Raw genomic sequence first — 27674 nt, 5'->3', positions numbered from 1 at the left:
TATTTGAAGCAGTCATACCCAATCTCGAGGCCATGTCCGAGCTCGTAAATAATGAAAGCGACATACTAGAACCACAGAAGTAGCAAAGGTTAATGGCGCTACCACCTGCAAGCTAGGGAAGGTATTCTGGCTATTATGTGTAAGGGGACGTGGGTAAAGGTCTCCACTGACATGGTTTCACGACCATTGTCAGCTGGCTAAAAATGCGTTGTTGGAGGCTATTAGATCCAAGTGCAGGACCAGAATAAAGAAAGCAAGATCTCTTTATAAATCCATTATTGCAACTGCAAAAAAGGACTGGGAAGTGGACAAATGGGATAGCTTGAAAAAGGCCCTGGAGGCCAAGGACATGAAGAAATTCTGGTCCATTATTTCCAATTGTAGCAGCTCAGGAAAGGTGGCCATGGAGCCTAACATTGATGCTAGCTGCTGGAAAGAGCATTTTCTGGCTCTCTATGCCCCACACTTTATGGGAGTTAATATTTCGGCTTTAGAAAATATGTCGCCTTTTTTTGCAGATACACCCATCCCAGAAATTACCCTGATTGAAGTCACAACAGCTGTAAATAGGATAGTGCCTGGGAAGGCTGCTGGCCTGGATAAGATCCCAGGGGACCTTTACTGGGCTGAACCTATGATCTGGTACCCCAACCTTTGGGTGGTTTTTAATGCCATCCTTCAAGCAATGGTCCTACTAGCAATGTGCTCTGGAGTAGTACTCCTCCCAATATATAAAAAGGGTTCACCCACAATACCAACTAATTATAGACCAATTAGTCTGACTGATATTTCCCGAAAGGTATTTGCAAGGATCATTGTGGGCCAGTTGCAAACCTGGCTGGAGGAGCACAACATTATGACCCCATTGCAGGCTGGGTTCAGAGCAAACATTTCCACAATAGATCAGGTTTTCAGGCTGCAACTTCTTTATTGGAAAACTGTACATCTTGAAGGGGGCAGCCTGCACCTGGTCTTTGTGAATCTTGAGATTGCTTTTGACCTGGTCCCTAGAGATGCATTGTGGGGGGTACTGAGCAAACTAGGGCTACCACATTATCTTCTAGACATATTGAAAAGGCTCCATACCGGCAATTATGCCTGAATTTGCTTTGGGAAAAAGGGGAACTGTGTCAGCCTATTCCAATTGAGAGATGGGTAAGACAGGGATGCGTACTTGCGCCCACCCTGTTCTGCATATATATCAATGGTCTGGTAGGCGCCTTGAATAAACTCAAGGACATAGATGCCCCAAACTAGCGCATAAGCAGATACCCTCCTTGATGTTTGCTGATGACACCCTACTCTTATCTAAATCCCCCATGGGAACTCATATAATACTGGATGGGTTTTGTGAGTTCTGCAGGGACCAGGGGATTGGAAATCAATCTTGATAATACAAATTTATGGTCTTCAACCCCAAAAAAATCAAGGCTTGCTAGCCCACGTATGAATGGTATTGATCTTGAGAGGGTAACCACATTCAATCATTTGGGAGTTACACTTAATGAAAATATGGCATGGGGCCCCAAATAGCTAAGTCAAATCTTAAATTGTGACAGTCCACAGGTGGCTTGGCCAAGATTTATAGGAAATCATTTCACAAGCCACTAAGCCCTGCTGCGGAGATCTATAAGACCCAGCTAAGAAGTGCAGCCCTATATGGGGGGGATTGTGGGGGCATCTTTATCCAACCTTGATTGCCAAAACAGAGAACAACTTCATAAGGCAGCTGTTTAACTTGCCTATGAGCACTCCCTTGGTTCCACTTCGTATGGTGGATCTAGGTGTGAGACCAGTTGCAAAGGGATCAGGATGCAGACCCTTGCTTTGGTGGCGCCGCCTCTGGGCAACCCCGGAACTGGTAGAATTTAGATCTGAGCTTTTAGAGATCCTCAGGTGTCCCAGTGTAGTTAAGATGCCAAGGGCCTTATTTATGAAGGCCTTGCGCCACCGGTGCGTCACTTTTTCCCATTTTAAAAGTGACGCACCGGTGGCGCAAGGCCTTCATAAATAAGGCCCCATGGTTTTCTTATAACAGAGAAAGTTTTTTCTCCCTTGACAGATGTGATCTGTGGAGAAAACACTGAAAAAGCCTGTGTGAGAACCCCACCTAAATCAATAATTACCAGCTATAGCGAAAGTAAACTGTATAAACTCCAAGCAGATTCCTCCATTGGCTCTCTTACCTCAAAATTTTTTAATGTAAAGGCCATGTATACATTTGAGCCTCGTCTAGATGAAATCCGTCCGGCATTAGCCAGAAAACTGTATATGCAGTTTTGTCATGGCTGCCTTACCTTGAGATCCTACACAAAACATTGGTGTGGGCCCTATTGGGGTGTCCTGCCTGTGGCAAGGGTGAGGAGTCAGAATTACATGTACTTTTTTCTGCAAGGGCTAGCATACAATAAGCATTGAGGGTTGAACCAGTTATGCAGAAACCCCGGCACAACACACTGCACAGAAGCTTTTTAGGCTCCTAAAATACAGCACTGATCTGCATATAACCTATGATGTATCGCGGTTTTTAAATTCTATGTGGTGGTCAAGGTGTAATTACGACCCTGTTAATTGATCATATTTTATGCTTTTAGCTTCAATTGTATTTTATTTACTGGTGGTTTTTATCCTTGTTTTAAATTTTTTAAACCAGTTTAATAATGTTTGTATCATATGTGGTCATTCTTTTATGGTGCACTTTCACCAAAATTAAGAATCAACAAATAGAAAATGGAAAATATATCTGAAACTGAAAAAAAAGATATATTGCAAAGACTGGCAGGTGCAACTTTGCATGACACCTCTTACGCATGCACAAGATGTCATTTATGAAACACCTGCAATAGATTTTCCCACATCGACTGCCTGTTTTATATTTAATAAAAAAAAATTCTGTCAGAAAAATGTACTACTAATACATCCCTAATAGACTCCGGTTATTTTGAGAACACGTTTGTAATTCGATTTTGGTGAGTGCATGATTTGAGCCCGTGATTGAAAGTGAGGCCCATTCTCACTCATTTTTGGTGACCAGCACTTATTTTTCTAAATTCTATCCCAGTGCAGGGAGAGAAAAAAGTCCAAAAAGAGAAAATAAGAAGGAAGAGTAAGAAGCAAATGACATCGGGGATTGAAAAGAACGTGAGGAAGTAAAGTATCGGTGCAGGGAGTGTCGGTGGTGCCAATTGGTGCATGAAAGAGGCTGCAGATAGAATGATGACCGGGCAGCCTTGGTGTTTGGCACCCCACAGTCAGTAGCGCCATTCGTGGGCTTTTGAACAAACCTTAAGCACTGATAAGCGTTGCCGCTGTAACTGTTACTCTGTGTGTACAAGCCCTATTGCATACTATAAACTGATAGAGGACATTGGGACAGACGCCTTCGACCAACAGCTTACTTGCGACTGCCTCTTTTAGCCGCTCGCTTGAGACATTTTACATTTTCCCAGAGGATTATTTCTCGTTGGCATGATGTATCATTTGGACTCCCATGCAGAGTACCATTATAAACTAATGGGGTTAACTCAGAAAGTGTTGAAAGACCTGGGAGCAAAAATAGATTAAACAACAATTGGTCCTGACGTACCTTTTTGCGAGCCAGCAAATGGCGTAAAGGACTAGAAAATACAATCCAAACGGTCATTTGCGGTCGCAAAACATTCATACATGGCTCTGCAGTCACTATTACGGAGGGAACGCCCCACCCTAATTGCGAGTCGCAATACACTATTTTTCAAGTCGAAACTCGCAAAACAGTGTAAGTACATGGCCCAGACTAAAATTGCATGAGCAAGCGGGTCACAAACGCATTTGCACATGCAATTTTACGTTGTACATCTGGCCCCTAATCTTTTAGTTTGTATAGTTCTTATAAGTAGAAAGTATTCATAGTATCATCTTTACAATAGGAGATTGTCAAAAGGAGAGTGTAAAGAAAGTGCTCATGTGCAATGTGAACGAGGAGAGATAAAAAAAAGAATAACAAAAATAAAGAACACGATTTCCTAATTCCTATATACACAACACTGGTTGGAGTGTATTGTATGTGGGCCTAACCAATGTTCGGCCTGTATACATTATCTCTTTACTTCCTTATTCATTGTCTGATCTCTTTTCAAAATAATGCCATCTAATTACGCATGCATCATCCTAAAAGTTAATAAGATATATTCCAGGCCAAGAGAGAAAATTGTTGATGTTTCAACCTGTTTTGAGCAGTGAGGGAAAATTACTACTTCTGCATGCAGGTCTTCATCAGGGCATAGAGACAACCGCGGTATTGGACTGAACAATTCATAGCAATATGTTGTCCATGTTGATAGGATAACATCTTATTCACAGTGGTTGTGGACTGGGCAATTCATAGCAATATGTTGTCCATGTTGATTGGATAAAAACCTATTCACAGTAGTTGAGGGATGATGGTCCCTGCGTTGGGGTGAGATCACTACAGCATTTCCAAAAGTTCTTCTCAGAGTCCAATGAAGCAAAAATGCAGAGCATAATGAACGCATATCACATTTAAAATATAAATGTCACATTCAATTCTTCATCCAATATATACTTCACATACAGAAAGCTATCTTTTTGGTTCTGGTGTTGGTGGTGATCATGACTTTTTATATTAGGTAAAAGTTGTATATATTCAGCTCTCTTAATCCATTCTGCTTCTGCCCACCACAGTATGGAACATGGGAAGTTGGTGAGCCCAATTGTGTCACTGGTTCCTTTCTCTGTGAGTGACCACATTCTGCCAAAGCACAATGTTATCACCCCTCAGTATCAGGGACTTGTGGGTTATTGCATGTATGTATTTATCTTATTCTTTTTAACTTGTTTTTAAATATTCTGAATACATGGCTGCTCCCTGAACACGGCTATCATGCCCTTGCAGGTTGTTGTGTCTCGCGCACTGCTTGCAGCCACAATGTTTTCAAATGAACCTTCAAACCACTCAAAAATTGCACATGCATAGGTGGCTATCGTAGAATAGGCTTGCAGCCAATTAAAAAAACACAGGCAAGGTAGACCATTGTCACAGCTGAAATTAGGATCAAGCTAGATTTCTAGGGGTTTTGACTCCCGGGGCGATCCCTTAGTTTACCGCCCTCTATGACAGAATAAAACACAAATCTCACCCACAAGCTACAGAACATCCAGAATGCTGTTCTGGATGCTCACCCAGGCACACAAGGCCCTCCACAACACCGGACCAGCATACCTGAACAGCCGACTCAAATTTGAAGTACCCCAAAGGTCCCTACAATCAGCCAAGCTCTTCTACGCCGTGGTCCCCTGCACCAGAAAGACCAGAGTGGGAGGCCGCTCCGTCTCCTTTCTCGCAGCCAGATCCGCTCCACCTCAGGCAGACAACATTGCTTCCCATCTTCGCAAGAAACCTCAAAACCTGGCTCTTCAACAACCCCCCTCCTTGATGGACTGGAATCTGCATCCCAGCTCACCCCTAGCGCCTTGAGACCCTTACGGATGAGTAGTCACGCTTAACAAACGCCTGATTGATTAATTGATTGACTGCCCAGTGCCAGTAAGAGTGGAGGGGGCTGTTGGGAAGGACTGCGATGAACAGACGATAATGAGCCGGGGCGTTTAGCGACACCGAGAGGGAGAATAAAGAAAAAACAACATTTACTTTGTGCTCGTGGCTCACCAACGCTGCCCCCCAAAAAGTGAGGCCCCCACTAGCTACACCACAGCTTTATTCTTAGCTGTATAGTTCAGCGAGCAACCAATGACACACACCAGCCTCCAAATGATTAAAACCATCACACTCTCCCCCACTACACTATGGGAGGCATATAAGACAGTGCTCAGAGGTCATGCTATCTCCCTAGTTACTGGTTATAAGCGAGAGACACTGAAACATATTGACGAACTGGAGCAAGAGGTGCACAGGCGGAAGCAAACCTGGAAATAACCACGACTGAGGCGGACGCACATAGATTACACTTAGCACAGCAGGAATATAAGACGTTCAGGCATGAAGAGGCTGCCACTAGACTGACCAAGACACAGCACACGGTTTATGAGCAGGGGTACAAAGCTGGTCAATTACAGGCCTGGTTAGGAAAGAAGGAAAGAACACATAACTGGATAGCTTAGATAAGATCCACAGATGGAGACCTAGTAACTAGCTGCATTAAATTACTGAAATTCTTGCACAACACTACAAGGCAATTTACACTCCGCTGGCCACTGCAACGGTGGACGAGAACATAGCATTCTTTCAATATATACACATGTTCACGCTAGACGTGGAAGCTATAGAGGCCCTAGAGAGCAATATCACCCCGGAGGAACTTACACAATCCATTGGAGCACTACATCCGGGTAAAGCATTGGGTCCCAACTGAATCCCAATTGAGTTTTCTAAGCAAGCTGCCCCACAGATTGTGCCACACTTACTAGCCATGTACAGGGAGAGTCTAGACAACGGAATATTGCCTAAAGATCAGAGGCTCGCCCCCATAGTGGCGATACATAAGCCCGGTAAGCCACCTCATGAGTGCACATCCTATAGACCAATTTCCCTACTTAATGCAGAGGCCAAAATACTAGCCAAGGCACTAGCGAGTAGGCTGCAACCACACTTGGGTGCGGTGATCCACCGGGACCAGTCCGGCTTTATGCCCCACCGCAACATAGCGCTAAATCTCAGAAGGCTACATAGTGTAATGGAATGTAAATCCACCATTGCAGAAGGCGCCGCTATACTATCCCTAGATGCGCAAATGTCCTTTGACTTGGTAGAGTGACCTTTTCTATTTGCAGTGCTTAAGCGTATGGGGTTTGGACCTAAGTTCTGTCCGTGGGTCCAGCTACTATACACGGAGCCAGTGGCACGGGTAGTAGTGAATGGCCATTTGTCAACAGAATTTCAACTAGGCCGAGGGACACGGCAAGGCTGTCCTTTGTCGCCACTCCTATTCGCAATAGTCCTAGAACCACTGGCTTGTTTCCGGTCCAGGGAAGGCATGGCTTGGCAGTTCGGGCTGGACTGTTCCCATGAGGCACAGGGTCAGACTGATTTGCATATGGCCATGTCTGAACAGGGGTGGCAGAGTGGGCTAAAGAACGGTGATGGATTAAACCCATATCTGTTGACTGGGTGTGAGTGTTTAATTGGTTCAGATGCTCTGTCCATCACCACCCCCTTTTGTACCACTTTGTTTGCCATAAGTTGGCAGGGTATGCTCAGACATGAGTCCCTTGCTCACTTTGCCACTGGATTCAAGCAAGCCGGGCTGAAGACGGCTGAAATGCCAGAAACCAGTCCTCCGAAGCTTGTTTCCGGTCCAGGGTAGACATGGCTTGGCAGTTCAGGCTGGACTGTTCCCATGAGGCACAGGGTCAGACTGATTTGCATATGGCCATGTCTGAACTGGGGTGGCAGAGTGGGCTAAAGAACGGTGATGGATTAAACCCAGATCTGTTGACTGGGTGTGAGTGTTTTGATTGGTTCAGATGCTCCGTCCATCACCACCCCCTTTTGTACCACTAGAACCACTGGCAGCATCGATCAGGCAAAACTTGACAATACGTTGGATAAAATGGGCATTACGGATGGGAAGACTGCATCTCGCTTTACGCGGATGATGCATTACTCTACTTAACATCTCCGGCGCGATCCATCAATTGTCTCTTGGACATCTGTGGGGTCTATGGCCGGGTATTGGGATGTACCATTAATTGGGAGAAGTCGCTTCTATATGTTCTGCATGGCCTTCCTCCAAGGTTCCCGTGTGGCTGTGCACTCCAAATAGTCACAGATGGGTTTAAATACCTCGGGATATTCATCACACACGACTGCACGTAATTCACAGAACGGAATCTGGCGCAACCCCTATCGCGATTCAAAAATGAAGTCAAACCCTGGCGCACACTGCTTCTGATGATACTTGCAAAACACACCCTTCCCTATTCCTGCGGCGATGAACGCAGAAGTTACGACCTTGCTATGGGATGGAAAGGCACCCCGCATAGCCCTACAGAAATTAACTAGAAGCTGGTACGATGGAGGATTAGCTCTCCCAGACATCAAGGTATATTATTGGGCATCCCAGCTCGTAGCTATTAATTAATGGCTGCACATCCCCCAAGAGGATCCAGCGTTTAGATTAGACAGGCACTTACTGGCTCCATCGGGGATCATGGGAGCACTTTACAATAAAAAGAAGAGAAGCAACATAACAGGCCCAAGGTCACATGCCATACGTATATGGTTTGAGGTACAGAGAGCTCTGGGATGGAATGACGTAGTGACACTATCGATGCCTTTGTGGGACACAAAACAGCTTGAGATGCTGGGCAACACCAAGGGGTTTTGCAATTGGGACCTGATAGGTATATCCACAGTAGGGGACCTGTGGCAGAAGGGAGAAATGGTTACTTTTGCCCGTTTGCATGCCACCTACGGTTTAGCGCAGACAGAACACTTCCGGTATTTGCAAATTAGGCATGCACTTCAATCTCTGCTACAGCCAGGGTCGCGACCTGAAAAATCCTCACCGCTAGAGGATAGACTCTTAACAGATCACTTACACACGTAAGCGATCTCACTGAGCTACCGTAAGATAATAATACCTACTCGGACCCTACGGAAACGCTGAAGGCTACAGGGGAGCGGGATCTGGGAGACATTGAGGAGGCTGATTGGCGGAAAGCACTTGCGTCGCCCAGAGAGGTAGCAATCCCATCGAGACTAAGGCTAGTGCAGCTGAAAATTTTACACCGAACATATTACACGAGGACCCTTTTCCACAAAATTCACCGCACGGGAACACCACTCTGCCTTCGACAATGCGGGGAAGCAGGTACAATTTTCTATACTGTCTGGAAATGTCCCAGAGTCGTTTCCTATTGGGCGGCGGTGATGCTAACACTCTCCCAGGTCACTCATGTCACAGTGCTGCCAGAACCGAGGTGCTGCCTGCTCAACATCTGGGAGCCCACGGACCTCACCAGGATGGCCCAAGTCTGGGTGACATTGGGCATCACAATAGCAAAACGTAACATCGCGCAACGTTGGGGGTCTGGGGATGGCCCTACCCTCGGCCAATGGTGTAAAGATATGGATATGGCAATGGTTGCGGAAAAATCAGTATATATCCATTGAGGATGTCCGAAGAAATGGGCAAAGATTTGGGGAAGCCTGAACAGCTATAGAGGTGACATCACACTCAACATTCTACTAGGGAACATGGAACTGCCACACAGCAAGGTTCCAAGTCCCCACACATTGCCATGAAGTATACTGGGATTTTTGATTGTTTATAGAAATATTTCTCACAAAACATTCAAACAACTTTGTGGATGCACAGGCTACTATTTTCTTTGTTAATGTTTTCATGACAAACTTTACAGTAACTTTAAAACAAATTGACAAAGCCAAGTGAATGACAGACAATGCTACCACAATACCAATACCAATCAACAACAATAAGATTGCCTAAACCACACTTTATTATTTAAGCTTATATACTTTTTGCTTAATGGCCAAACACAACTATTTCTGGGTTTGTACCGGTATTTTATTTATACCTTTTTTTTTTTTTTTAATTCTTTTTCATTACATTTTTCGTGTGAAAAGGAAAAAGTAAAGGAAAAAGTGTTTCAATCTTCAATACAATATATATAAACACTTATACAAAATATTTACAACCATCCATTTCAGATCCACATATTCATTAAGATGTATATTCAACAAACTACATCTAAATACAAAATTTCACATAAAACAAAACAACTACTTATGGTCTCAATAAAATACAAAATGAGTGAATCATTATCAAACCTTTAAGACCAAATTATTATAATCAATAGGAGCAATGGACCATTAATAACATATTTCAGCAAAAACAAATTTGATTCAAACTGTTTGAGGACAGAATGATGGTTCCTTGTCTTATTTTGCTCCTTAGATATGCGTACGCATTTTGAATCAAGAGGAATCACTACCTAGATTCTCATCAGGGTTTTTCTGAATCAACTGCAGGGGTTTTCAAGTCTCTCCTTATGTCAAAGTTTTGGCCACGATATTTATCTTCTCTGGACTTTTTCATTTTTAAGTTCTAAACAAGAGAATATACCGGTTCTCTGTTAAAGCGATGCTGTCGCTATATTCATAGCATGTCTGGAATCCTTCCTCGAAATCTGCTCTTCCACAAAATAACGTTATTTTGTGGAAGAGCAGATTTTTGACTGCGAAGTAGGAATGCAGGGACCGCCAAGATAGATAGTACTCGAAAGAAAGAGCAGCGCGTCTGACAAGAACGCCATTACAAGTGATCCAAATTAGATGCTGCGATGACAAAATGCTGAAAGAAAGGAAAAAAGACTTGTGCAACTTCAGGAAGGTTTCCAAACTATAGATGCAACACTTTGAACACAAAGTACCTTGGATGCGTCACAATCATACACAAAAACAGCTTCAGGGAAGGTGATGCATCGGTTCCTTATGCCTAGGGAAGGTGAATAGCCGGTTCTTTACTGAAGGCGAGGTGATGTGTCAGTTTCTTAATGTGCGGGGAGGAGATGCATCGGTTTCCTACTGCAGCCCTGGCGTTCTTGTAGACTTGGCACACCGGTGCTATACGTGGGGATCGGTGATGCAGAGTTTCTTAATGCGGAGGTGGCGGCAACTGCGCTGCGTTGGTCTCTCCAGCCGTGGTCCCATGATGCGCTGGTGCTTGCCGCCGCACAGCATGGCCTGTGTGGGAATCGGTGTGGTGATCTCGACGTGCAGCCTTTTTCTCCAGCCGCTGGCAGGGCTGCATCGGTTTCTTCAGCGCCACAGAGGCGATGAGGCGATGCTTCGTCTCTTTTCCAGCTCCCAACAACTAAAACAACCTCCAGAGGCCCAATGCAGCAACAGGCACCTCTCAGCAGGACAAAACTCCCAGCAAGGAAGTTCAGGGGAGCTGGTGGTGTAGTCTTTTTGTCCCTGAGACTTCCGAACAGGAGGCAAGCTCTACTTCAAGCTCTTGGAGATCTTCTTCAAGCAGGATAAACAGCACACAGCAAATTCTTTATCCTCTCCTTGGCAGAAACCGCCATTGCAGGCTAAACACGACATCACACAGCAAAGGGTCAGTACTTAACCATCTTCTTTCCCAGCTCTTCTCCTTGGCAGAGGTTCCTCTTGAGTCAAGAAGTAATCTAAAGTTCTAAGGTCTGGGCACCAATATTTATACAGCATTTTCCTTTGTTCTCTTGTGGCAGGGAGGCTCTGTGTTCAGTCATAGAGAATTCTGTCCTCTCGGGTCCAGCTTCCCAGCAGGAAGTGGAGACAGCATTGTATAAGGCAGACTAGGCCCATTCAGGTGCAAGGAAATCTCCTCCCCTACCCTAAATGCAGCCCAGGTCTATTCTGCCCAGCCCCGACTCATCCAGGAAAGGCAGGACACACCTCAACCCCGCAGTGGCTGTCTACAGTGAATGCTCATCCGCAGCCCCTGTCACTCCGAAGCCAGACAGTCAATCCACAAACAAGCAGAGGTACACTGGATGGCTAAACAAGAAAATACCCACTTTCTAAAAGTGGTAGTTACGAACACAGAATGTAACAAGCATTTGCAATGCAATAGGTCTCCCATTTATGTGAGTTTAAGCTATTGGAATTGTAAATGACAATGCCTTTTATTTATGTTCTAAAAACAAAAACAAAAATAAAAGGCATTGTTATTTGCAATGTTACTAGCTCAAACTCTCCTAAATGCAAGACGTATTGCATTGCAAATGCTTGTTCATTTCCGCTTTAGGTCTTAAGTTAGAAATAAAAAGTAACAAAATCCACATTTTTAATATTGTTTCAATTAATTTTTCTCATGTTTTAATTTTGAAATTGCAACCTAGATTTGTGATTAGATGCAGTGTGTGATATTCAACACTTCATTTTGCTTCATCATGCCTGTTTCAGGGGTTTTACAAAGGTGTTGGTGGTGGGTAAGAGCACATGAGTGCGAGAAACAGCACAGTGACATAAGGAATGGGAGGAAAAGCACACAAGGCTGACAACAATAGACAGTGAGGGAACAGGGGAAAAGTACATGAGAAACAGATCACAGGGGTTGGGGGAGCACACTGGGAGAGAAGGAGAAAGCCGAAAAGTACCCTAAAAGCAGTCCCCGTACTTTTTTAAAGCACTTCAACCACTAGTTACATAGCAAAGAAACAGACAGGTTGTTACGCTATGCATGATACTACGTGACATAGAAAAAAATAGTTCAAAAGCACATAGGCTGTGAGGGGGCAAACTAAGGTAATTTTATTTTGGCTGCATAGTTAAAATATCTATCCACTGTTTCCTGGAGGTACTCTTGCATTTGTTTTTGGGTTAGAGAGAACAAAACTTTTTTTTAAACTGGCACCCGCTGGGATGTTCCTAGGAACTGGTGTGTGAATATGGGAAAGGAGGAGTGATGAGCATTCTGATACCAGGTCTGGTATCAGGCCTGACTCTTTAAGTGTTTTTGCCTTCACTAAGGGGAGGGGATAATGCTGCATTTAGTAACAGAAGATGACAGTTTGGACGGGATCGGAGGTAGCGAGGGGCGGAGATATAATGGGGGTTGTTTGAAAGGACACAAGGACCTGATGCGTAGAAGGAGAGAGGAGCTGCAAAAAGAAACAGAAACAAGTAAAATAAACATATGGCTGGGAAGCGCACTGCTGGTGTAGTGGCATGCTGGAATCATGTGCTTGCTGGCCTGGAAGTGGTGCGTGCGTGTGTGCGTGCACGCGCAGTCTACTCTTTTTCGAAGCACACACTTGTGCTTGGCGCACCCCTCCGTGCTCCCGCAAGATGGATGCCGCCACAAGCACGAGTATGTGCTTCGAAAAAGAGCAGAACGACGGCTAAAGGTCCTCCTATGCAGCGCGTGCGCGCTGTGTAGGCGAAACCTAAAAACCATCAATACTAAAAGATGCATCTTTACATTCTGAGTTCAGGCATGCTAAACTTTACCTTCCCTATCTTGTCCCAATGGGAAGTTATATTTATAAGATGTTATAAATAAACTCCCATTCTATCCTATAGGACAAATAGCCTTTCAATTGTGAATAACAAATTTTACTGTAGTTAACTATCATGACATGTTATTCATATCAGGACATGTCCTACCTTTCTCATACACTGCACCCTGTCCACAGGGGTACCTTGAGCCTACCTTAGGGGTGACGCACATGTAAGAAAAGGCAAGGTTAGGGCCTGGCAAGTGGATGAGCTTGCCAGGTCGACATGGCAGTACCAGACTGCGCACAGACACTGCAGTGGCAGGTCGGAGAATCTTTGGCAAGGCTGCTTGTGTGGGTGGAACACTCAGTGCTGCAGGCCCACTAGCAGCATTTGACTTACAGGGCCTCGACACATACAGTGCACACTACTAGGGACTTAGTAGTAAATCAAATAGGCCTATCACAGAAACACCAATCCATAATACCAATTTACACAAAGAGCATATGGAGATGGCGGGGCAACCAGAGTCAACAGGACAAGAGCTAAGAGGAACCGGAAAATCAGAACCAGTGTGACTACATCCAAGGGGAAAAGAAAGCTTAAGTCACAGAGGCCCAGTCATATCAGGACCTGGCATACAAGCCCAAGCAGGACCAAGATAAAGGTAAAAAGGAGCACAAGGACATGGAAGGCTAGGATGACAGGAGCCAAGATGAACAAACTTGGTGGCTACGAACTGGATGTCCTGAACAAAGAAGATCAGGGCTAAGGGGACTAGTTAGTCAAGATGACAATGAGCAGGAGGACTAGGGTAAAGAGTATCAAGAAATGTTGGAGGATGGGGCCTGGGAACTAGTCAGGTCAGGAGTACATGGACAAGGGTCCAGATGGGAGGATTCGGTGAACCAGAAGAATCACAATAAACAAGACCAGGAACAGGGCTAGGAGGACCAGAGAGGTCAGAACCAAGGTATCTGGAATGGACATTCCAAGTGGAGCAGGAGGACTAAGAACTGGTGTATTAGGACCAGGTTGGTGAGGAACAGGGCAACCAGGACAGCCAGAGAAACATGAAACACAGGGGCCAGGCCAAAATCAAAATAACTAGGCCCAGCCCAAGAGGACCAGGGTTGGTTCAGGTAGTACCGGGTAGACCACAAGGACAAGGACCAGGGAAAGAAGAATCAGGATGACCCAAACCAGGACTACTAGGAGTGTCAGCCCTAGGAGAACCAGAACAACAGGGATAGGTAAACATGTACCCAGCAGACAGCAGGATCAGTGTGAGGCTCAGTAGTATCAATAGGCACTGGAAGGGCTAAATAAGCATGAACTAGGAGCAGGACCAGGAAGACCAGGGTCAGGAAAGACTATACCCCAAACCCCCAGATTCAGGAAACCAGAGTGACCAGAACTAGTTAGACTGTGGCCGGGAACAGGATTAGGAGAACCAAAACAGCCCAGAGAAGGAGAACTTGGAAAAGGACTTGGAGAAGGACCACAGTCTAAATGCACAGAACAACCAGGAAGTGAAGGAAGAAGACCAGGGGCAGGAGGACAACTATGTGAATCTAGGCTACATGTATTAGGCAATCCGTTTTGTGAATGGTTGTTATTCAACCCCTCAAACACCCCCTTAAGCCCACATTTAAAACTAGTAAGTGTTTGCTGAAAAATCAGAGCATGCAAAGTGAATAAAAAGCCAGAACTGTTACACTCAGACCTTTGAGTGTAGTGTATGATGCTGGCACAGTAGTCTCAGGGTGGTTCTGAGGACATAGGACTGAAGTTTTGAAGAGGAGGTCAAAGGTGGATGGGTGAAGGAGTGTGGTCTGTGAAAGATGGCAGAAAGAGTTTGAGCCACTCAGATGGCTGCAATAAGGAACAATGGTTAATGGATAACAAATGTGTCAAACGTATATGGAAAATAGTAAAGGGAATTTCAGAATCCTAAGAAGGCTCTAATAAGCAGGAGAGGAGGTGATGGAGACTTCAGATAGATCGTCCAAGATGGCATTCAGTGGATTCTGTGTGACCCCCAGAGCGCACGCATTCAGACAGGAAACCATCTAATAGTTCTTTTTTATTTAATAAGTGTTGTGTATATAGAAAAATGCATATTCTATAATGTTGAAATATTTTATCAATTGTCTATAATCATGTATCAATTTTATCCAATATTATGTTTTTTTATAAGGAATTAAATTGTATTCTATGTGTAAAAACAGTAGTTGACTATTAATTTTTGTGTGGCACATGCCACCTTTCATGTGCTAGTTGGTATTTGATGATTTGCCTGGGTGTTGTACTCACATCTAAAACCTCATGCTTCATTGTGTCCTTGTTTTGGATTCTTCTGCTTTGACTCAGCACTATTGCTACTGTTGGGAGCGCCATCACCAAAAACTAATTCTGTGTCCAAGCTGCAGCCAGAAAATGATATTTGAAAGAAAAACAAACCAAATCAGTTATGAAGCCTCAATAGTGAGTCCAATTCCCCGATCTGGAAAATGAGTATTAAAGTGGAACTATGAGATGATCGATGGGTAGGTCACAAGCATTTAGGCAACAAAATGTATCTGTTTATTCAGTATCTTGTTTCTGGCAAAGAATGAGAATCATTAGGAGGGTTGTTTTGCTTCTTTGAGGTCTAAAAGTACATTTCTGGCTTACTGGAAACATTAGTTCATATTCTAATGGCATTCAGTTCAATTATTATAGTCAAATGCTTTTGCTGTTGGCTCCTCAACAGAATATATCATGGGGGGTGATTACTTTACCGGACTCGCAGCTTGACCGCTCCTGCCGTGAGGGAAACGGCTGTGGGGCTCCCTGCTGACCGACAAGCGCCGTGAGGGCAACGGCTTACAACTACATTACCCAGGTGCCCCTGGGACTATCGGTGCATCCCTGACACGCCTGTCAGCGCCCGGAGGTGCTACATAGCTGAGGAGCGCCGAGCGCTCTAGCGGGGGTGATTACTTTACCGGACTCGCAGCTTGACCGCTCCTGCCGTGAGGGAAACGGCTGTGGGGCTCCCTGCTGACCGACAAGCGCCGTGAGGGCAACGGCTTACAACTACATTACCCAGGTGCCCCTGGGACTATCGGCGCATCCCTGACACGCCTGGCTGCGCCCGGAGGCGCTACATAGCTGAGGAACGCCTCCCGCCCCGCGGGACGCGCGCGGGCAGCGCCGGGCTAAGCCCGGGCAAAGGGCGGGCCCTCTGTGGCCCTCAGGGGACTGAAGGAGACTGGACTGGGCCTGGACCCTTATTTTTTCCCCTTGTGGACCATTTCCGCGCCTGGAGCGTGTAAGACATCTGATCTTTTTTAATATTGAGCTGTATAGGTTGTTTTAACACTTAGTGCTTAGATTGAAGGGTATCTGTTTGCAAGTATTAGTTCTATTAACATTCATAATGTCTAAATCCAAAAATGATAAGGCACCGGTGGGTCCCGCTACTCTTGATAATTTCCTGGTTAGGAAAGTAAACCAGATAAATAATAACAGGCGTGCATCACTGGGGAAAAACTCTGTGGTAGGGGAAATGTCTGAAAACTCCCCTATCAGCCCGTTACAAGGATGTGTAATTAACTCGTCTGATGTCATTTCTATTGACCCTCCAGTGTCCATTTTAGTTAACGTGGAGGCTCATTCTGACCCTCAGGTGCTGTCATGTCCTGATACTAGTGTGTTACATGAGCCCCAACCAGAAACCAGGGCTATAAGATCTTGTAGAACACTCTCTCAAAGGGTAAATGGGAAGCAAAATAAGTCTAAAAAGAAGGATGGTAATGCAATTATCAGTCCTGCAATACCAATCCCTTTTGTTTTTACGGGCACTAACAATGATGGTAATGGAAATGGTGTAAGCATAACTCCTGATTTTCTAGCTTCACTTATAAAAAATCTAGAAGCTTCTTTGACAACTAAAATGGAGGAGCTCATTAAACCATTAACGAGTAAGATAGATAACCTAGCAAAGGAAGTGACAAGGCTGGGTGGTCTGTTATCAGCAAAGAATAGTGTCACATCTTGTGGAAGTGTACCCTCTGGGAGGAAAGGTTTAGAACTTGCCGATATCAACGATACATGTAATAAGGCAAGGGGGAATGCTGCTGTTGCAGTGGCCACTGGTTCTGAAACCCCTATTCGTCCAGATATTCCTGTGGCAGCGGCTCCGCCGATACCATCCACAAAGCAAATAACCAGTAGAGTACCCAGACCCCCGAGGTACAATCGCTATCTTAATTTACCACCAGATTGTGCTCCGTTTGTGGCTGTACTAACTAATGTGCCCCCCTGCGGGACTCATCCCGCATCTCCTTTTGATGAATCCCAATCCTCTTTGAAAAATAAAACTGTGTCTTGGCTCAATAAAAACTGCGGGTTCCCTGTTTTATACTCGGACCAAATTATGACAGTAAGACGTGTAAATTGGGTAGGGCCGTCAAAAAAGACTGGGACAGGGGACTGTATAGTCATAAATTTTAAACACCCCCAGCACGTGGCAACTATCCTTTTGAGAGCTTCTGCATTGGTATATAACATGAATAGTATTTGTGTACGCCCCTTGGGTTACTTTTATGCACATCTGTGTAAACCTACACCACAACAGAATTTAACCAGGCGGGGGTTTGAACCCTATACTCCTGTTCAGGAGTCTCAGTTTCTCTATAATGTTACTAACCCTTGTGGGTCAGGGGGGCCTATTAGAAGTCATAATAGGAGTCCAAGTGACGGTCATCATCAATTTGGGCTGAATCTAATTACACAGAATAGATTCGAAATGTTATCCGGTCTGAAGCAGTGTGACTGACTGGGGGCACCTGCGGCTCAGATTACTAGGGCTTCAGGTGAAACTACAAATTCTTTGAACCCGGAGGGTAAAACTTCAGGAAGCCTTGTTGTCTCCTGGAATATTGCTGGTCTTGCGGCCAAAATGTCCGATGTAAACTGGGTTACCTACATCAAGCACTTTTCTATTATTTGTCTCCAAGAGACCTGGGAGTTGGGCTGTAATCTGTTTTTAGAAGGGTATAAGGCCTTCTTTGTGCCGGCCGTGCCTTCATTGCGGGGAAGGCCCAAGGGGGGTCTTGTAGTCTTTGTCTCCATATTGATACCATGCGAAGTACGGAGACTGGTAGCTCAGCACACAGGGGTCATGGGACTAATTCTATCTGGTGGTAATGTTCTTGTGGGACTGGTGAATTTTTACAATGCTGCTTTTGATAGTGCAGGTTTGAATCATATCCATGCTCTTAATTCTTTTGTCTCTAATTTTATGGAAAAAGTGGGCCATAACCTCATGATTTTGGGGGATTTTAATCTGCATCCATGTGTAGATCCTTTGCACAAGTGTTTATCAGAAATGATCTGTGCTCGTGCGGATTGTCTGCATATGGAGCACACCATAGAGGGGGAAATGTGTAATGACTTAATGAATGACCTTGACCTCTCTTTGGCTATGTCCTTAAAGGACCCTTCATACTGTTTTGATATCCCTACTTTTAAGGGACATGGCAGGGGTACCTTCATTGACCATATACTTGTCTCTAGGACTATGCAAACTTTTTTAGATTCTTTCTGTATCCTCCCTAGTGAATTTAGTGACCATAATCCTGTCACAATCTGTTTGAACTGTCCATGGGGAAAAAATTGTCCTAAAAGTACTGTCGAAGGAAGCTTGGGCACAACAGATGGGAGGAGGCGGTTAAAATGGTCAATTGACTCCGCGGATGCACTCTATAAAGACATCTCTGAAGGGTGTGCTGAGGACATTGACGTTTGTATCAACAGGGGAGGTGAACCTAAATTAGTTCTAGAGGCTTATCAAAATATAGCGGAGAAGGTGTCAGCGTTCTTATCTGTTCCTAATAAAACCCAGGTAAAAGTAGGATCGAGATGGTTTAGCCATGATTGCACCGTAGCTGCTCGCAAATTGAGGCTTGCTTTGTCAGCTTCCCCGAGGGATCGGGAGGTTGTAAAACTCTGTAGAAAGGAATATAAGGCTATTACTATCTCCCGTAAGGAGCTACTGAGGAAAGAGGCGTGGGAGGAATTGCTTGACCCCTCCACCCTGAATAGCAGCACGAAATTCTGGGCTTTGGTTAAGAAACCTTTCTTGATCGAGGACCCTGATGACGGAATTGTTTGCTGTATAACCAAAAAGGAATGGGAAGGCCATTTTAAAAGTTTATATTATTCTGATAATTCTGGATCTATGGCTGTTGCCCCCTATGATAGGGTTACCCCTATTATTTTTAACAAAAGTGAGGTCTTGGCTGCCGTAATGGGCCTCACTGCTAATAAAGCGCCAGGGCCTGACGGAATACCCCCGGATCTTTACAAGTCTGATCCAGCCTTTTGGGCTCCCATTCTGGTTGCCGTATTTAATGCAGCGGCCGCAGTGGGGTGTCCAGAATCTTGGGGACTATCAACTATAGTCCCCGTATTTAAGAAGGGAGATAGGGGAAGTGCACTTTGCTATCGACCCATATCCCTAATCGATTCAATGGTTAAGATCATGGGGAGAGTTATACTTCAACGCCTAATAAGTTGGTCGAATGAAAACCACATCCTGTCAATCTCTCAATATGGTTTTTGTGAGGGGCGCTCAACCATAACTCAGTGTCTCAACCTGTTCCTTATTCTGAATAAATATACTGTTGTTCAGAAGGGAGCAATTCATCTTGCCTTCATGGATCTGTCCTCAGCCTTTGACTGTGTCAACAGGGGGAGGCTGTGGAGGACCATGAAGGACAAGGGAATAGATGGGGGTATTGTGGAGTTCCTAGCGGATCTGCACAATGAAACAAGAGCCAATGTGAGGTATTCTTCGACTGGGGAAACCACGGGTTGTTTTCCAATTAATAAAGGTGTACGTCAGGGGTGCATTATGGCTCCTTACCTTTTTAATTTTTATATAAATGACCTGGAGGCTGATTTACAGGAAATAAAATCTGATTGTCCTAGGGCGGGTGCGAGGGGTATTCCTCTGCTTTTATATGCCGATGATGCGGTCTTAATTTCACGAACTGAATTAGGTCTTCAGGCACTTTTGATTGGATTTAATAAATTTATGTCTGATAGGGACCTTACGGTCAACAGTTCAAAATCTTTCATAATGCATGTCGGCCGTCAACCTAAGAAGAAGCTCAATTTTAAATTGAATGATGTTCCGATACCCATCACCCAGATGTTTTCCTACCTGGGTGTCTTATTTGATACAAAAATGAGTTGGGCCCCACATCTGGCCAAGAAGAAGGGGGAAATGTCCAGGGTAAACGCTTCTATCTTCAATTTTGCCTCTAAATTAGGAAAAAAGCCAAACGGGGCTATGATGAAATTATACAACGCTAAATCCATAGCCACTGCAGTGTACGGAAGCGAGATTTGGGGCTACACAAACAGTGATCAACTTCAAATAGTTGAAAATAAATTTTTAAAACGTCTGTTGTGTGTCCCTGGGAGCACACCGAATTTAGCCGCTCATGAAGAACTTGGCTGTTTACATTTATCGGACATTGTTGGACTGAAACCGTTGTTGTGCTGGGTAAAACTTTGGTTAAGTGATGCAATCCCTCTGACCCACTTGATAGTGGAGGATCTTTTATCGCTTGACCACTCAATGCGTGTACCCTGGCTTAAATATTTGAAGTCGCAATTTGCGAAACTTGGCCGACTGAACCTGTTTGATAACCCGGGGGATATAGTTAAGGGTGACGTTGTTGCAATTAAGAGAGCTTATTACCTGAACCGTAATGCTGCAAGAGATGAAATAGAGCTTCTGAAACCTAATGTTAGAATGTATATCATGTTGAGAACTTGTAATTCAATGGAATTGTATCTAACATGCTCCTTCACCACCCATGAGAAATTTTTGCTGACCCGCTTCAGGTTTAACATCTTTCATCAGCTTTTAATTTGACCCAAGTCGGACATTTTTAAGAAACCAGCAGCTCCCTGTGGCTGCGACGGGAAGTCTCCACAGGACATGCTGCATTTTATATTTTTATGTACATTTTATGAATATCCACGAAAGCTGTACCTGGTTACTCTTTTAAAGAAATTAAATTTTAACCAAATCAGACCCGCCCTTATGTACTTACAGTTGCTGCATTCGGACAGTGTCCTCCAGGTGCTAGAATTCTTAAAAATGACTATGAGACTAAGAAATTGTTTGGATGAGTAAATGTGCATTAACTGTAGTTTATGGCACTATTGCACTTTATTTCGTATATTCTGTATATGGACTTTACTTGCATCTCTTATTCTAATTCTGTCAATGCACTCCCTTTTTTATGATATATTTGTGTTGTATGTAATTTAAGATTGACTTTGTGAGTATTGTGATGTTTTTATTATGAATTGTCTAAATTGTGTGTACTTTTATGGATTGCAATATATCCGAAATAAAGTCAATTTGAATTGAATTGAATCATGGTTGGCCCGACAAGGGCCATAGAAGGAAGGGTTTTATGCATATGCAGGAATCCTGCATGATGGCAGTTCTTGTCATTATAGAGAGTTTTCCATAGGACCAGTGGACAACTCCTAATTTTGCTTGCAGATGTCCTTTAGGATGTCAGAGGTATTGTGCTCCACCATGTTGATGTAATTAGCACCGTCCTCAAGACTCTAAACCAGGCCCCTAGATTTTTGAATAAAGACTCTCAAATGTACTGTATTGGTCACTTCACAAGGGGACCTACGTATTTGTTTCTATTTTCATAAAATCACCCTAAATACTAGATGCCTCTATATCATTGGGATACAACATTTTCAGTTCCGACTTTTGCTTTTACAAATCATTGTTTTCAGGCATTTTGATCTGATTTGTTAAATTGAACAGAACCAGAAGGAATAATTCCAAAATTCACTGGTTTATGTTCTCATAAATTAGGCCTTTTGGTAATCCTATATCTGGCCCTTGTACATTCCCATGGCTGTGTGAGTAGGTATATAGATTTAGAAGACTAAATAGCTTTAACTAGACTTGCAAAGATTCTAATCATATTGAGCATTAATTACCTCTGCAGGTAAATATAATGCTTGGAGTTCAAACAGTGCAGAAACTATTCCATTTAACCAGAGGTCAGGTGAATAGTGAAGTTTTTTGGCTATTTGCATGGCTGTCAGCTGAACAGTGCAGGATCTCTACTATTTAGCCAGCAGCTGGGTAATATTTAGGTTTTCTGCTGATCGCATGGCCGCTGGATGTACAGTGCAAAAGCTCTACTAATTAACCAGTGGAGAGTAAATGATGAATATTTACCCAGGTAAATATTTAAGTTTTCCTGCTATTTACACAAAGCTGGCCGAACAGTGCACAATCTCTCCTACTTAACCAGTGGGTGAGTAAATATTGATGTTTTCTGCTATTTGCATGGCCGCTGGCAAAACAGTGCACAATCTCTACTATTTAACCAGCGGGCAGGTAAATAGTGATGTTTTTCTGCTATTTACATGCCTGCAGCCAAACACTGCAGAATCTCTATTACTCGTCAGTGGCAAGGAAAATCGTGGAGTTTCACTGCTATTTTCAAGGTCACCAGCAAAATTGTAAATAATTTCTACTATTTAGCCAGCGGATAAGTGACTAGCAGACAAAATTCCCTATTTACCCAGCAGGTGGGTAAATAGCAGTTACCTTTTGTTTAACAGTTTTATATTGCTGTGGAAACGTATTTGCAATAAACATATTTTTTTTGTTGGACAGTCATCTTTTTTTAATGCTGCGTACAGCTGATCCAGACAGAGGCACTTTTGAAACCAATCAAAATTGCATTTTCCCTTCATGTTTATGAATGAGCACAATGTTTGCTGGTGTTGTCATCTGGGAGCTGTTCTGAATTGCAATGCTTTAGCTTGGCCCCCGATAGAACACTGGCATCCAGCATATAGAAACTGTATAATTTAACTCATATTCTGCTTTGAAAAAACAAAAGGTTTGCTGTAGGCACACCTTGTTCCTCAATTTTTAGAAGTGTGGCTTTACTGCATATGTGTGACATCTAGGGTTATGTTTACAAGTCCCTATTGCCACAGGAATATCAATTTAAGTGATGTTCCTGTGGCGATATGTGCTTCGCCTAATTTACAAGGGAGCGTTAAGCCACTTATCGGGGCTTAAAACTGCCTTGTAAATAAGGTCCCCTTTCACGCTATACTTAGCGTGAAAGGAGAGGGTAATGGTTGTTATGATGGATGTTGGACCGCAACACCCACTGATTTTGACTCTGCCCTATATATACAAGGGTGGCATAAATATGAGGCAGCAGAAAAATTAAGAACAGGGAAAACCTGGTCTTGAGCAGGCGCAACAAGAAGAAATATATTATTTTCTCCTTGTTTTTGCATGTGTGCTGCATTGTGCCACACTCAAAGAAACATGTTACAGAAAACAAATGATGGACGGAATGCTGACAATGCAAACATTCTCCCCCGTCAAAAGATCTGGGTTAAATCCATTGTTCTTTTGCCCACTACGCCACCCCAGTTTGGACCTAGCCATATGCAAATCAGTCTTGACCCTGTGCCCCATGGGAACAGTCAGACCAAACTGCCGGGCCAGGTTCTCCCTGGACTGGAAACAAACATCCTGGGACTGGTTTCAGGGTATGTCACCCTTCTTTAGCCAGGCTAGCTCGAATCTAGTGGCACAGTGAGCAAGGGACCCTCGTCTGGGTATACCCATCCCACTGAGGGAGGAAAGTGTTACAGCAAACAAATGATGGGTGGAATGCTGACAATGCAAACATTCTCCCCCAGTCAAAAGATCTGGGTTAAATCCATTGTTCTTTTGCCCACTACGCCACCCCAGTTTGGACCCAGCCATATGCAAATCAGTATTGACCCTGTGCTCCATGGGAACAGTCCAGAGCGAACTGCCAGGCCAGGTCCTCCCTGGATAGAAACAAGCATCCTGGGACCGGTTTCGGGCTTTCAGCCCTCATTAGCCGGGATAGCTTGACTCCAGTGGCAAGGAGAGCACAAGACCCACGTCTGGGCATACCCGTCCCACTCGGGGCGGATCGCAACCGCCGGTCAGGCAAGAGCGATCCACCCGAAATCATAATGGACCCCTTGGGTATTTCAACACTCTGCCGTAAAATCTATCACTTCCCCTTCTTTCGGCGGCTAGTGCTGGGATGCCCTATGGTAGCTTTACGCTCTACAAATGCTGAATAATAATAATAATAATAATAATGATAATAATTGGGGTGTTCCAGGATCCAGTACACAATAGTACTTGAAAGCTGTGAATACAGGCCTATTTCGTTGTTTGAAGCCACTTGTATAGCTGACTATCCATTTTATGGATTTTAAATAGGTTTTTGAGGCATTTTATTTGTTGATTTTTCTTTAAAGAGCTTAATCAATGTAATTGTTTAAGGTGCCTCTGCTATATTTTATACTCCTAACGCTCTTGTTTTATTCATCATCTTATATTCGGTTCAGACTACCAGTTGTAAAAAAAAGAACACTTTAATAAGTACTTCTCAATATAGGGATAATATGTGCCTATTAGTGTCAAAGCTTCTTTGTTAAAGAAATGCACTTTTTTGAATTTTTAAAAGACGTGATCATATTTTCATTAAATAGCACAAAAAACTATCCTTGGCTGTGTTTGCCCATTCACTATGGGCTCCTGAAATAAAAGTAGAGGTTGTAGCACCAAGGATAATGTGCGGCATGGCTAGATACTTTATGGGTGCCAAATGCCAATGCTTGTTAGTACTTAGGCTCAAGGTCCTAGTGGATCAGAAGTGATAATCTTGCATAGCCTCTCTAATCTACTAATCAACGCTGTTGCCATACACCTGTTTTGCTAATAGTCTTTCATTTTTAGTATAAGAACTGTTTATGAATGTGTTTATTAACTTTATTATAATTATACTGTTTATTGAGATTTCGTTAGAAATTTGCTAATTTGGGTCCTTCATTCCTGAATGGTTTTTATAAGTTTAGAAATGGCGACTAGGTGCAAACAAACATCATGAACTTGCAATGCTTCTCTTAAAGCTCTGTAGGATTGTGCAGACTTACATGTCTATATATGCATGGTGCAGATAAAATATTGGATCATTGGCAGATATGGGGACTTGTCCCATTGTTCCCATCATGTAGTCATGCACCAGGTTATGCATGCTTTCCCGAGCTGTCACTCCATCCTTTGGATCCATGAATCCTAAACAGGAAAGAAAGGGATAATATCAACAGGATTTCAGCTTCTATCACGGTAAGCTCAACAAATCAACTCGAGAGACATGGGGAAAAGTTCCAAAACAGCCTGTAAAATCTGAACACAAAACTAAAAGTTGGACATTTGGTTTAGTACTCCCTCACTCACTCACTCCGTACTACAGTACATGCATACATAAAGAATATGTCAAAAAGTATGTCTTAGAAAAAGTGAAAACAAGTAAATATGAACGTGGGTGTTAAAGAAACATATGACAGTTCCAGTAAATGTGCCCCAGCTACATTTGGCAAAATGTATATTGGTGGAATTACCATCAGCAGTATTTCTGTTGACATACCCCACGTAATTCCACAGTAGCATTCACACTGATGACAGCACACATATAGCATTCACTGGGAATTAGCTAATTTGACAAATTTAACACAAGGATGAACATCATGAGGAACCCTTCAACGGACATGAGGGCTGTGCCAATTTGATACAACCTTCTTTTCTAAGGTCAATTTTGCTCACTCAGATTTGAGTGTTTGGGCTACTATACTTTGGATTATATGAGAAATGATCTGCTTCTTTCTCAGGACTATGATTTTTTCATACGAAACAGTATTGCTTTATGAGTTGATATTAAAGTCTTTTGTCTATGTTTTGGTTAAAGTTTATTATCCTTATTCATTTTGATCATTTGACCACTTTAACATGGTTGTCTCTCTTTCTATGCACTAGCTACTCTACCAGTCTTCTTTCTATTTCCATATCCCTTTCTCAGTTTTTTCTTTAAGAGTGTGGACATTATGAGAATTGATTTACTCCTCTCAAAGTACTGTGTTTTTTTATAATGAACAGCATTGCTTTATGTTTTGGAATCCATGTCTTTGCTCTGTGTTTTGAAACTGGTTCTTATGATTGCTTATATTGATCTTAGAAACAGAATTGTATATTCTCTGTTCTAAACTGGTAAACTCTGATTTGACCATTCTAACATGGCCTCTCTCTCGGTCTCTGTGAGACAGGTGGTTGTACAAGAGAAAAGTCAGGAGCAGCTGGAGCGGTGAAGTAAGTATCTTTATTCCAGAAAAGGAGACCATGTACTGCTAGTCCTTCCTCTAGTGTTTCTCAACTCAAACTGATGAAAATGGAGTTTGCAGCCATGGAGAAAGAACTTAGTGGCATATTATCAAGAACAGTGTTAAAATTATCGTTGGTTTAGCGGCATAAAACTGCTGCTAAAGCGGCGATAATGGACTTGATAATATGCCTTGGAGAATTCCAATAGAAGCCCATGTTCACACCACAACATGGACTTCTATTGGAATTCTCAAGGGCATATAATCAAGCCCATTATCGCCGCTGCCGCTAAACCGCCGATAATTTTTAATGCCGTTCTTGATAATATGCCCTTTAGAAGCATGGACGCAGGGCAAATACAAACATGTTGTTATGTGCAATAAACGGGCAGCTCATGGAATCCATGACTATTAAGAAAAGAAAATAATACTAGCAAATTATTAAAAAGTTTACAAATAAAGACAACACTGAAATTTGCAAAATTTTAAATGTCCTGCAAATGTGAAGAGATTTAAAATTGGACAATAAAAATAAAGGTTGTACTTGCAGACTCATTAGAGGGAGCAGTGCAAGTGCACCTAACAGAATATAGTATGGACGATGGGTGGCCTCAATTGAATTTAGAAAGACTCCAACCTTCACATCAAATTTAAAAGCTCCCTTCCCATTAAAATTGAGACTTACATTTTTAAGATTTGTTTATGAATTAAATAAAATATATTTCATAATATGTGTATTTGATTGACGCATACTTGTTTCTGTATTTTTGTGCATTGTTTCACGGTTTGAATCATCGAAATGACTTAAGCCAAGGGCACTGATTTTCAATAATGACTCAGTAGTGGTCCCCAGATCCCAATAATGATTCAGTATGGGGCCATTAGGTTCCAGTTGTAATTATTAAGTGGAGAACCACAGAAGTCAAAAGATTAAGAACCACTGCTCTAGGGCATACATTTTAAATTTAAAGTACATGAAGACACATGGGATTTTTAAATGTGTTCCTACAATTAACTGAGTCACAAACTGTGAAGAGATAGGTGTTATAAAGAAGATTGAGGAAAGAAAGAAAGAGAGAAAATGACGATAAATGGCAAAAATATAAACAATATGATCAGAACTTTGGTTACAGAGTAAAAAATGGTCAAGTGACGTTAGATTACAGATGAATCTATATAGGGGCTGATTCCGATCTCGGTCGGAAGGGCGCCGACCCATGGTCGGAGCCCCTTCAACCGAATCAGTCATTGCCGGCTGGATTCCATTCCGACCGAGCCTTTCCGATGGGCTCGGTCGGAATGGAATCTGACTATGATTTCCAGATGGGCTACGACGGGCTCGGAGAGCCCGTCTGCCATCCGGAAATCCTCCAGTACTCCACTGGTCGCCTCTTTCCGACCGAGGGAGTACGATGGCAGCTTTTCA

The 27674-nt window shown here is 43.3% G+C and overlaps 1 protein-coding gene across 1 annotated transcript in view; it reads right to left on the bottom strand.

The window, feature by feature from the left end:
* LOC147679698 (tyrosinase-like) overlaps nucleotides 1-27674 on the bottom strand; it is a 204714-nt gene that overhangs the window by 42052 nt on the left and 134988 nt on the right. The window contains exon 3 of the mRNA XM_086943276.1: nucleotides 25028-25169. Within this exon, the coding sequence (XP_086799402.1) occupies nucleotides 25028-25169 (142 nt within the window). The remainder of the gene's footprint in view (nucleotides 1-25027; nucleotides 25170-27674) is intronic.

Source organism: Lissotriton vulgaris, chromosome 11 (genome assembly GCF_964263255.1).
Source record: "Lissotriton vulgaris chromosome 11, aLisVul1.2, whole genome shotgun sequence".
Lineage (NCBI taxonomy): Eukaryota > Metazoa > Chordata > Amphibia > Caudata > Salamandridae > Lissotriton > Lissotriton vulgaris.
Note: the sequence above shows the minus strand (reverse complement) of the source record. Positions and strands in the feature narration are given on the sequence as shown.